The sequence below is a fragment of the Lissotriton helveticus genome, chromosome 12 (assembly GCF_964261635.1).
Source record: "Lissotriton helveticus chromosome 12, aLisHel1.1, whole genome shotgun sequence".
In the NCBI taxonomy this organism is placed as follows: Eukaryota; Metazoa; Chordata; class Amphibia; order Caudata; family Salamandridae; genus Lissotriton; species Lissotriton helveticus.
In genome coordinates, this window is record NC_136073.1 from 559,351,722 (window position 1) to 559,364,016 (window position 12,295).

Genomic DNA, 12,295 nt, shown 5'->3' on the forward strand with positions numbered 1-12,295 from the left:
ATAGTGCCCCCCTTTAAGCAAGGGGATGACATCCAGAAATGGATGGCTGCTCTGGAGAGGGCCTGCACTGTGCAGAACATTCCCCAGAGTCAGTGGGCAGCTATACTGTGGCTCTCCTTTGATGGTAAAGGTAGAGATAAGCTCCTCACTACAAGAGTGGAGGATGCTAACAATTACCAGGTCCTGAAGAATACACTGGTTGATGGGTTTGGTTTAACCACTGAGCAGTACAGGTTGCTGTTCAGAGACACCCAGAAAACTCAGTCTCAGGACTGGTCTGATTTTGTGGATTGTGCCACTAAGGCTTTGGAGGGCTGGTTGCTGGGTAGCAAGGTTACAGATTACACAGGATTGTATAATCTAATGATGAGAGAACAAATTTTGAACAATTGTCAGAACCAGTTGCTGCACCAGCACCTTGTTGATTCAGATCTGACCTCTCCCCAAGAATTGGGAAAGAAGGCAGACAAATGGGTCAGGACAAGGATCAAGCAGAACCAGAACCAGAACCAGGGTGGTCAGAAGAAAGCAGACCAGAAGGGTAATGTTAAGAATGAGCAAAATGACCAGAAGTCTTCACCAGGTCCCCAACAAACCAAAGAGGGTGGGGGTCAGGCTTCCCAGAAGAAGAAGACTCAAGAAGGCCAGTCAAAAAGGTGGTGCCAGTACTGCAAAAGTAAATCTCACTGGTTTAGTGAGTGCACCAAAAGAGGAGGAGGACAAACTCCTGCCACTACAGCTCCTAAAGCAACTGCACCCCCTAGTACAGTCAGTAGTGGTAGTGTCACTCCCAAGGCATTAGTTGGGTTAACCTTGGGTACTGAGGGGTCTGACAACTTAGTTGGCACACTCACTCAGGCTGTCCTTGTCTGTACAGGGGATATGGATATGTCCCCTGAAATAAGTCCCAATACTTTGGGCAAATACAGGCAGACACCTTTGATTAATGGCAAGATGGCTCAGGCCTATAGGGACACTTGTGCCAGTGTCACCATGGTGACACCTAACTTTGTGGACCCTGGACAGATCATGCCAGGTACTGATTTCCTGGTGACCAATGCCAGCAATGTCACTACTAGTCATAGTGTGGCAATTGTAGCTTTCTCCTGGGGTGGAGTGAAGGGACAAAAGAAAGTTGTAGTCAGTTCAGACCTCCCAGTTGATTGTTTGTTGGGCAATGATTTGGAGTCATCACAATGGTCAGAAGTGGAGCAGAGGACTCACATGGAGATGTTAGGCTTGCCAGCACATGTGCTTGCTGTGACTAGGTCACAGGCCAGAAGATGCCCCACTGAACAGGTGCTGGATCCTGAAATTATGGACCAGACACCTCCCAAGAAGAAGAGCAGTAAGGGTAAGGCTTTGCCTTCCCCCTTGCCCCAGGTTGAGGATCAAGTCTCTGAGGAGGCTGATCTAGCAGAGCTGAGGGAAACTGAGCCTAAAGAGCTTGAACTTGATCAAGTTGAGTTTCTGGGCTCAGGGGGACCCTCCAGAGCAGACCTGGGGAAGGAACAGTTGAGCTGCCCTTCCCTTGAACCCCTCAGACAGCAGGCTGCTGCTGAGGCTGCAGGGAATGCCACAGGTGCCCACAGGGTATACTGGGAAGATGGACTCCTGTACTCTGAGTCAAGAGACCCCAAGCCTGGTGCAACCAGGAGGCTGGTCATCCCCTTGTCTCTGAGAGGTTTCCTTCTCACCTTGGCCCATGAGATTCCCCTTGCAGGTCATTTAGGTCAGACAAAGACTTGGGACAGGCTTGTCTCACACTTTCACTGGCCCCATATGAATGAGAATACCAAGGAGTTTTGTCGCTCATGTGTCACTTGCCAAGCCAGTGGTAAGTCAGGTGGCACAACAAAGGCCCCCCTCATACCACTACCTGTGGTGGGGGTTCCCTTTGAAAGAGTGGGGATTGACATTGTTGGTCCAATGGAACCCCAGACAGCATCAGGACACAAGTTTATACTGGTGGTGGTGGACCATGCCACCAGGTATCCTGAGGCTATTCCCCTTAGGACCACTACAGCCCCTGTAGTGGCAAGAGCCCTAGTTGGAGTGTTCTCCAGAGTGGGTTTCCCTAAGGAGGTCGTTTCTGACAGAGGTACAAACTTCATGTCAGGATATCTGACTGCCATGTGGAAAGAGTGTGGTGTGAACTACAAGTTCACCACACCCTATCATCCACAATGCAATGGGCTTGTTGAGAGATTCAACAGGACCCTGAAAGGGATGATACATGGACTACCTGAACCTCTTAGAAGAAGATGGGATGTCCTGATCCCCTGCCTCTTGTTTGCTTACAGAGAGGTCCCACAGAAGGGGGTTGGCTACAGCCCTTTTGAGCTTCTGTATGGGCATCCTGTAAGAGGACCCCTGTGTTTGGTGAAGGAAGGATGGGAGAGACCTCTCAAAAAGCCTGCAACCAACATAGTGGACTATGTACTTGGTCTCCGCTCCAGGATGGCTGAGTATATGGAAAAGGCATCTAAAAACCTTGAGGCCAGCCAGGAACTTCAAAAAGCTTGGCATGACCAAAAGGCTGTACTGACTGTGTACCAGCCAGGACAGAAGGTGTGGGTGCTGGAGCCAGTGGCCCCAGCAGCTCTGAAAGACAAATGGTCTGGGCCCCACACCATCATTGAGCAAAAGGGAGAGGTTACCTACTTGGTGGACCTTGGAACTCCCAGGAGCCCTCTCAGAGTGCTCCATGTTAACAGGCTCAAAGCATATGTTGACAGGAAGGACATGAGCTTGCTCATGGCCACAGATGAGGGACAGGAGGAAGAGAGTGACCCTCTCCCAGACCTGCTCACTCAGAATCCTGATGATGGGTCAGTTGATGGTGTTGTCTTTTGTGGCAGCCTCACTGAACATCAGCAACAGGATTGCAGGCAAGTTCTGCAATCCTTTCGACATATGTTCTCTCTGACACCCAGCCAAACTGATTGGTGTACCCATGATGTTGACACTGGAGACAGTCTGCCTGTCAAGAGTAAAATCTACAGACAGCCTGATCATGTTAGAGACTGCATAAAAACTGAAGTGCAGAAAATGTTGGAACTGGGAGTCATTGAGCCCTCAGATAGCCCTTGGGCTAGCCCAGTAGTTCTAGTGCCAAAGCCTCACACCCAGGGTGGTAAGAGAGAGATGAGGTTTTGCGTAGACTACAGAGGCCTCAATGCAGTCACTAAGACTGATGCCCACCCAATACCAAGAGCAGATGAGCTTATAGATAGATTGGCTTCTGCCAACTTCTTAAGCACATTTGATTTGACAGCTGGGTATTGGCAAATCAGGTTAGCTGAGGAAGCCAAACCTAAGACAGCATTTTCTACCCCTGGAGGGCATTATCAATTTGTGGTAATGCCCTTTGGACTGAAAAATGCACCTGCCACCTTCCAAAGGTTGGTGAATCAAGTCCTCACTGGGCTGGATGACTTCTGTGCAGCTTATCTTGACGATATTGCTGTCTTTAGCTCCACCTGGGAGGATCACCTGGTCCACCTGAGGAAAGTGTTAGAGGCCCTGCAAAAGGCAGGCCTCACTATCAAGGCCACAAAGTGCCAGATAGGGCAGTCACAGGTTGTATACCTGGGCCACCTTGTAGGTGGAGGCCAGGTTCAGCCACTGGAGAGTAAGATACAGGCCATCAAGGACTGGACTCCTCCAATCACCCAGACTCAGGTTCGAGCTTTCTTGGGCCTGACTGGGTACTATAGGAAGTTTGTCAGAAATTATGGGTCCATAGTGACCCCCCTTAATGACCTGACAAGCAAGAAGATGCCAAAGAAAGTTCAGTGGACAGCAAGCTGTCAGAAAGCATTCAATGACCTAAAGCAGGCCATGTGCACAGCACCTATCCTCAAGAGTCCAGATTACTCCAAGCCATTCATTGTCCAAACAGATGCTTCTGAGTTGGGTGTGGGAGCTGTTCTGTCTCAACTGAATTTTGATGGTAATGATCAGCCTATTGCTTTCATTAGTAGGAGGTTGACACCCAGAGAGAAAAATTGGTCAGCTATTGAGAGGGAGGCCTTTGCTGTGGTCTGGGCCCTGAAGAAGCTGAGGGCCTACTTGTTTGGCACTCACTTCACCATTCAGACAGACCATAAGCCCCTCTTGTGGCTAAATCAGATGAAGGGTGAAAACCCCAAACTGCTTAGGTGGTCCATTTCCCTACAGGGGATGGATTTTACAGTGGAGCATAGACCTGGGACTGATCACAGCAATGCTGATGGGCTCTCCAGGTATTTCCACTTAGAGCAAGAAGACTCACCTGGTCAAGGTTAGTTTATTGTCCCAAAGTTTGGGGGGGGGTCATGTAGGAGAGTAGGGTCTATAAGGTTGACTTACAACCAATCATCAATAAGGGTTGTTTGGACTGATATATAGTGATCACTAGAATAGTGAGCACTGCACATCAGGCCAACTTCTCACACTCACATTCACAGTGCTTTTCTGTAAAGGCAAGAAACGTTCCTACCGAAGCAGAAATGTTAGTTATGTATGTCTCCTACCGAGTATGTGACTGCAGGGAGATGTCCAGTGACGCATTTATACATTTTAGCCAGTAGGCATTGCTTGTCATTATTAACCAAAGTCTTGATTCTTCGGACAAAGGTACAACATTTTTCCAGTATGGACAGCAGTTGATCATCTAGTATTGAGGCTAGCTCGTCCCTTGCATGAAATAAGGGAGGCACTTCTTTCACCCACCTTGCTTACTAGAGAAATGGACGATTCCTTCTTGTAGACGTGGTGCTGGTATACACTGATTTCCATGTTAAAGCAACAAGTGCCTCCAATGAAGGCCACAAAAATAGAGGAACCCCCTAAAGGCACAAAAGAACTCCAGGGCTCAAGGAATGGGACAAAAGCAAGATACAAACAAACAGGTAGGAGCCAGGCATACATCCTACACTGTCAAGGGACAAGGCAGAATAGAACCCCCATCTGAACGGCGTTAAGTTTGATGAACAAAAAGCCCAGAACAAGGAAAAATCTGTGACAAAAAATAGTTTCCTAGTGGACATGCTGTCAAAAAGTTACCAGAAGCATTTGAGACACTCTACTATAGGCAGTGACTTCGTAACCTTTTCCATGCTAATGACAAGGTGAACTCGTCATGAGGCACACTGGAGCTGTGCTCATGACAAGGTCAACTCGTCATGTATAATGGTAAATATCAAAACTCAGCGCAGGAGGGAAAACCCCTTAGCAGCCAAGGTGTTAAATGGGAATAAACCAATTATCTACAGGAAGTGTGGGGCCATGATGGATTGGGATAGGTTTCATTGCAGCATAATTAAGGGAGGCAATCTTGGCAGATATAAGATTATGGTGTCCGCTCACCTTCTCATAGGGAACCATTGACAGTGTATGGCACCTACTGATAGCACATGGCACAAGGCTGTTCAGCATTACTTGCCTGACTTTTGCCCTGAGAGGTGGAATACAGGTGATGGAGGTAATGATAGATTGTTACGTAAGCATTCAGGTTTGACTTGGAAAAGAAAACTGATCTCGTGGGTGAGCCGCCTTGAGCACATGCCAATACACTGCCCTAAAATGCTGTGCTGGCACATAGAAGGAAGTCCTCTTCGGGTGTAGCTGTCTTGAGCAGTGGAAAGAACTGCATTGGTTGCAGCCTAAATAAGGGATAGAAACAGCTGGCCACAAATCACCAGGGAGACATGCTTAGTCTAGCTGTGTTCTCCTGAAAACAAGTGTACCACAAGGCTGCAGTTTGCCAGCTGCTCACCTACCTGGTTTAGAAGGTAATTTCGTTTTAGGATTTTGGTGGTGGATAATTGGGCCTAAAGCCATCCATCCAAGCTTGTGAATAACCTCATTGGTTAAGGCGGAAGACCATTCTTATCCTCCTACTAAAAGGAAATTTGAAATGACTACTGAGACGTAAAATGGACGAGATGAGGTAATGGAACTTGAGCTTTTATAGCAGCCACATGGTACCCAAAAGGTATTATTAAAATACTCCTGCCTAGATATAGATGACCACATGCAACTACACAGGTTGGCTGCACTGTGTTTTATTTGAAATGCATCCTAATAAAAATGTTGAATTTGTTTTGTTTTAGCTTTATCGAATTCCTTTTCACAAATTGTAATGCTAAACGTATCCAAAATGATCTTAGTAGTTACATATTTTTTAACTTTAGTTATAAGGCTTCCACTTGCCTCCTGATACATTTTCGTTTTTTACTTAAACCATGGTTGTTGTTTTTCTTGATCAGCAGTCCTACTAAAGCATGTGCTTTTCTGAGACCTACAGGTAGAAGCTGAAGATGGTGAACCTGAGGAAACCTTCGAGGATGAGGATGATGAAAATGAGGAGAATAACTGGCGCAATGAATATCCTGATGAAGATGAGTTTCACGATGATGAAGAAAACAGTGACTGGGAAGCGTCAAATGGAGGTATTTGCTTGCATAAAAGCTGAGTGGAAGCCTGTTGAAATTAAGTACTCTGGCAGCTGGCATGGTCCATGACATTATCTGGTATATGCTTATCATCTGAGTTAGCAAACACCCTAAATTAAACCCAGATCTCTTTACTGGAGGTGAGTGGATGAAATGTTTCAGCACTCCGTCCATCATCTTGTGTTTTCTATGTTCGCTCTATGTGACCAAGGGTATGCCCAGACATGGGTCCCTTGCTTGCTGTGCCACTGGAATCAAGCCATCCTGGCTGATTAGGGGTGATCTCTCGAAACCGGTCCCAGGATGCTTGTTTCCGGTCCAGGGAGGACCTGGCTTAGCAGTTCGAGCTGGACTGTTTCTATGAGGAACAACCACACTTAAATATATAGGATCTATCCTGCCTGTAAAGTACTTTAATGGGTGGAATCACCAGCCATGATAACAGCGCTCAAAATGAGTCAAACAATGAGCCCAGGACACTGCATTAACTGCACACGCGACTAAGGTAAATACGTATATATTTGAAAAATTATCGTGCAATGAACACACATGTATTAAACAATGAAAAAATAAAAAAATATATTCTCATATTTGTTATAGGTATGAAATATCAGGGGCTTGAATATTCTGTGATCACATCAATAAATATTTCTATATACATAAAGGAAACGAAATATAAGAAAACAACACCAAGACAAAGAATAAGAATATCAGCATCTCTGATAACCAACTTCCACACATACCGCATTCATGCAGCATTCAGTTAACGCATTCTAAAAACAACAGAAGATGCATAAAGATCTGGGAAGACCAGACCACTATAATATACAAACAGAAGCCTTAAGTCATGGGGTCTGCTTCTATAGGAATAAATCAATCTCGGTATCTTTGGAGAATCCCTGCTGTCTAAAATAGTTATACTGGATATCCATATTAGTATCTGGATGTCACAATGACTGGGGTGCGCTCCTAGCTCGGATGACGTGACTGATGACCCCCCATGGTTTTGACTGGGAGCCAGAAATTCTCTGCCCAACCACCTTTTCTTTGTTTTCTGCCTATACTCAAGGTCATACAATTCGAAAAGGACACCTGTAGTCTCTCCCCTTCACGATTGACCCAGAACTGGAAAACAGAGGATCCTGGCGGGGATTGGACGCAACAGGAAATCAAAATGGAACGCGGTCCCTTTAACTATGAAATCCAGGCCGATTGAGAGCACGATTGGGTGGAAGATGGAGAAGACGCTGGCGCGACCCAACGGAGAAATATCAAGACTATCTACAGGTCCCAGAGCGGTGAAGAAATCGAGAGCCTGATGGGTCCCCGAACGAGACTGAACCCAGGGAGGACCGTCCTCGGTGGAACGGAGGATATAGAGTAGCCAGGAGGCCACCGTCATCCTGTATCTCCCCACCACGTTCCTAGAGGAGCATGGCTATCTCGGGTATAGGCTTGTCTCCTGAGTGGTCACAGGAGGGGGGTGGAGAAAGAGACTGAGCACTAAGCTCTCCATGCACAGATGACAAGGGTGTTTGTAGAGCTGTTGGTAAACGACTCGGTTTCCCGTATTGAACGTCAGTATAGTAGTGACAGAATATAAGTCGAAATTCGTTGCAGATGTGAGGTTTCTTGACAGCGTGAACAGCACAAAGGCATTCCGGCTCTATACTAGAAGCATTAAGAATTTCCTCTCCGACTGCTACTGCCATTCACGGAAACTCCTTACAATTGGGCTTGAATGCTGAGTTTTTGGGATAACTTTGGGTCATCGCCCGTGTACTCTGTCTCTAGAACATACTTGCTGTACGTAGCGCACATATAGCCTGCAATATCCGGTTTGAAGGTTTTCGCCCCTGAAGAAGGGAACAGGGCTTCCCGAAATACATAGGGCGACGTTTCTTCGCAAGTGTAGTTATTGAGAAATGAAATTAGGCAACTGTGCTTAGGATGTATATAGGGAAATTATGAGTCACGCTTTAATTTGAACTTTAAAGGAGGAAACTGACCTGGGGCTGCCCTCTTCATCTTCCCTCATGGTTCCCTGTTGCTGCCGCCACTTCTCGCCGCTTCGAGGCTCCAGGTGGGAGCTGACCTGAAATCTCATCTCAGGACCGAGTACGAGTCGAGGAGCTCCAGCATCAGCTCCAGGGGTGGTGCGCGGCAGGGACTCAGTTGCCCAGGAGTCCCTGCATAGCCACGATCATCTCGGCCGTGCCCCCTGGTAGCCACGCCCCCCGCTTGCGACGCTCTCCTATATCAACAGTCAGTTCAACGCTCAGCGGGACGCCAGACGAAGCCCGGACAAAGGGCGGACAGTCCGAGGCTGACCGTGACTGGGCTGGGCCAGGATCCTTGCTTGTTGTTGCTGTGGACCATTTGTGGTATCCCTCTAGTAAGACTTATTTTTGTCAACACTCTTTTGGAACCCTTGTGTTTCTATTTTACTGGCAACCTTTATTTATTGCTTGCCTAAGGGTTACCAGTGCTAGCTTACTACCTTCTCACTGTGTGTAACATGTCCAAGCAAAGGTCTTCTTCTGTATCTAATACCATGGACAATTACCTAGTGCAGGTAGTGAGTAAAATCAATAGCACAAGAAGGATATCGCTGGGCTTGAGCTCACCACCTATAACCCCCATACAGAGTTCTCTCCCAGAACCCACTGTGGTAGAAGTCCCGATACAGGTGCATTGCAGTGATGCCCCAGATATTGAGTTCCCCCTGATGTCAATCTAGATCAAAACATACCTACTGTTGTTAACCTAGACAATGATCCAGCCGACCAGTCAAACACGATAGAAGATAATTCCCCCTCCCCTGTGTCTGTGCCTGCAACTAGACCAGTTAGAACTTGCAGAAAAGGCCAGAGCAAACGTGGTGGGTTACGCTCTAGCAGGAAAAGGACCGCCTCTCCACCTAAAAATATGGCTACAATAGAGGCTAATAGGGAGCATGGTGGGAAGGAGTTATTAGAGGATGATCTAATTAAAAAGCTAGTGAGTATGATCGATTCCAAGATTAAATTTATAATTAAACCATTGGTAGCCAAAATTGACCAGCTAACCGCTGAGGTAAACAGGCTAGGGGGACTGATAAATAAGACAGTGGAGGAGGTGGGTAATATACCCACTCTAGTTTTAAATAGAGTCGAATCAACTGAGAATATTCTTGGGGATGGGACAGGGGGTAAGGATAAAGTGATATCAAATCCACCCTCTATTCAGCACCCAGTAGCCAAAGATGTTCAGGAAACGGCCAATGAAGAATTTCTATCAAAATCCACAGGGACGGGTTTAGAGAAAGGCCCGGTTCAACTCATTGTAGAGGCCTCCCCCCTTGTTCTGGTCCTGGCCAATGTACCTCCCCTAAAACCAGGTCAAGTGGAATCTACTTCTTCCTTGATCAGCAAAGCATTCCACTGGTTATCTAATAACATGTTGATATCTCCAAGGGGTAAACAGCAACTAGCTGGGGAAATTACCATGGCAAGAAGGGTGGACTGGATTGGGAACAGTGTGAAAAAACTTAAAGGAGATTGCGTAGTTCTGCATTTTTTAAGTCCTGAAGTACTCCCTGATGTCTTGAGAAACATATTTCCCCAACAACGTAGGAGCACTGACATTATCCCGCTAACTTTGGATTTTTTCTACCGTAGAGGTAGTACAGTGAATCCAAGTATATTAAGGACAAAGTGGAACTCGGTGCCAAATAAGAGGATAACTATGCCAACCCTCTATTAAAGGACCTGGATGGTATCGTGGACAATGTGGGGAAACTGTTTTCATGGAACATTGCAGGGCTGTGCTCTAAACTGGACTCTGGAGAGTGGCTTCGTTTTGTTAACTCTTTTGATCTATGTATATTTCAGGAGACTTGGTTATGTGAACCATCCTTTGCGCAGGGATACTTGAACTACTCTGTGCCTGCATTAAAAGGCCCAAAGGGGAGACCAATGGGTGGCCTAACCAAATGGGTCGGTCAGTCCCTAAAATTAGATGTTAAGGTAATAGAGACCGGCCACAGAGACATTCAAATAATCAGAATGAACTCAGACATTTTGGGATCGCTCGACATCTACACACATCTACAATGTCTATGTGAGGAGTAGCAAGGGCGGGAGGTCAGAGGTTTTAGCGGCCTTAGGTTCCCTCCTTGATACTTACTCTCAAGATAATAATATTGTCATTGCAGGTGATTTTAAGCGAACATTTGAACCCTTAGCCATAGACGGCGATTTCCCTGGGGACGAAGAGGATTGGCATTGGAGAGTCCCAAAATTAGAGCTGAAACCAGTTGTACGCTGGACCGAGGATGTGATTAGTATGAATGCCTTATGTTTTGAAAAAGGTTTAAGAGCACTAAACGGAAGGACATTAAGTGACAAAAGTGGGTCTATGACATTTGACAATGGGCGGCATAAAAGTAGAATAGATTATGTACTCTGTAGCTTGAAACTATGGCCGTTGGTATGTGACATGGAGGTTGTGTGGAGGAGCGAGAGTGACCACAACCCTCTGTGTACAGAGCACAAATGGTGGTCACCTACCAACGGGCCCAGTGGCCTTACTGCCCTTGTTCCACCCTTAACTGTCCCCGCAAACGACATGCGTAGGTTGAGATGGGTAAACGTAGCGACCAACCAACAGGCCATTGCTAACATCAACACTGAAGCCGATAAAGCGATATTAGCCATGGAACACATTAATTCTTCTAGTTCTGGGTTGAGTAGCCTGGTTGAAATTCATGATACTCTCTTTTGCGCAATCAAAAACCACTTCTTGAAGCCTGTGAAGGGCAAGGGTGTGAGAGTCCCTAAGCATGCAAAATGGTACAATGCCCACTGCGGAGACGCACGAAATGCCCTAGGTACCGCTTTAAAGGGTAGGGAGACCATGGCTATCCAAACTGCTAGAAAGGAATATAAAGCTAGTATAGCGAATGCAAAGAAAGTCTGGGATGAGCATCACTGGTCCGAATTAAAAAGAGCTAGTGATAAGAAAGATTCTAGACTGTTTTGGAGCATTGTTAAGTGGGGTGGTGAGGGGATACCTGAACCCCCAAATAACAATGTTCCGGAAGAAGAGTGGGTAAAATTCTTTAGAACACAGTATGCCGAGGCAAAACAGGTTACATCTCCAGCGGACATACGACAAACCCACTTAAAAGATAATTCCTTCAGTCCCCAAGATATTCTGGTGGCCTTGAGCTCCGTGAATAGCGGGCGCGCCCCTGGCCTAGACGGTGTTCCTGCCGACGTTTTTATTAATGACAGAGAACGTTGGTGTAAGTACATTCACCTTCTTATTAACAATATTGCTAAGGGTGCTGAGGTACCGACATCCTGGCAGGGAGCAGTAATTATACCAGTGTTTAAGAAAGGTGACCGATCCCAGCCCGGCAACTACAGGCCGATAAGCCTTATTGATACCATTCAAAAGATAGTAGGGCGTGTGATTGTGAACAGGCTTCTTGACTGGGCTGAGGATAATGACGCTCTGTCACTGTTTCAAGCGGGATTCCGTAGGTCCACAAGTACCGTGGATCAGGTATTCCGCTTTAACTTGCTGCAATGGAGGACCGCGGTGCTGGGCGGGGGTAGCCTATATGCGGCTTTTGTCGACTTACGGGCTGCCTTCGATCGAGTACCACGGTCGAAGCTGTGGTCTGTTCTCAAGAACCTGGGTGTACCAGATGATCTATTCACACTGATAATGCGGCTCCATGAAGTAACCTTTGCTAGAATCCAGTGGGGGGGCCAGGGCATGGTGACAGCGGATTTCCCGGTTGAGCGGGGCGTCCAGCAAGGTTGTTCAATGGCTCCCACTCTCTTTACACTGTTTATTAACGGTGT

The 12,295-nt window shown here is 46.7% G+C and overlaps 1 protein-coding gene across 2 annotated transcripts in view; it reads left to right on the top strand.

The window, feature by feature from the left end:
• SLC7A6OS (solute carrier family 7 member 6 opposite strand) overlaps positions 1-12,295 on the top strand; it is a 54,577-nt gene that overhangs the window by 23,989 nt on the left and 18,293 nt on the right. Inside the window, exon 4 of one of the 2 annotated variants that reach the window (XM_078670879.1) lies at positions 6,297-6,437. In XM_078670879.1, coding sequence (XP_078527005.1) covers positions 6,297-6,437 — 141 coding nt within the window. Of the gene's footprint in view, positions 1-6,292; positions 6,438-12,295 lie in introns of both variants that reach the window. The other variant, XM_078670877.1, reaches the window with a different exon arrangement.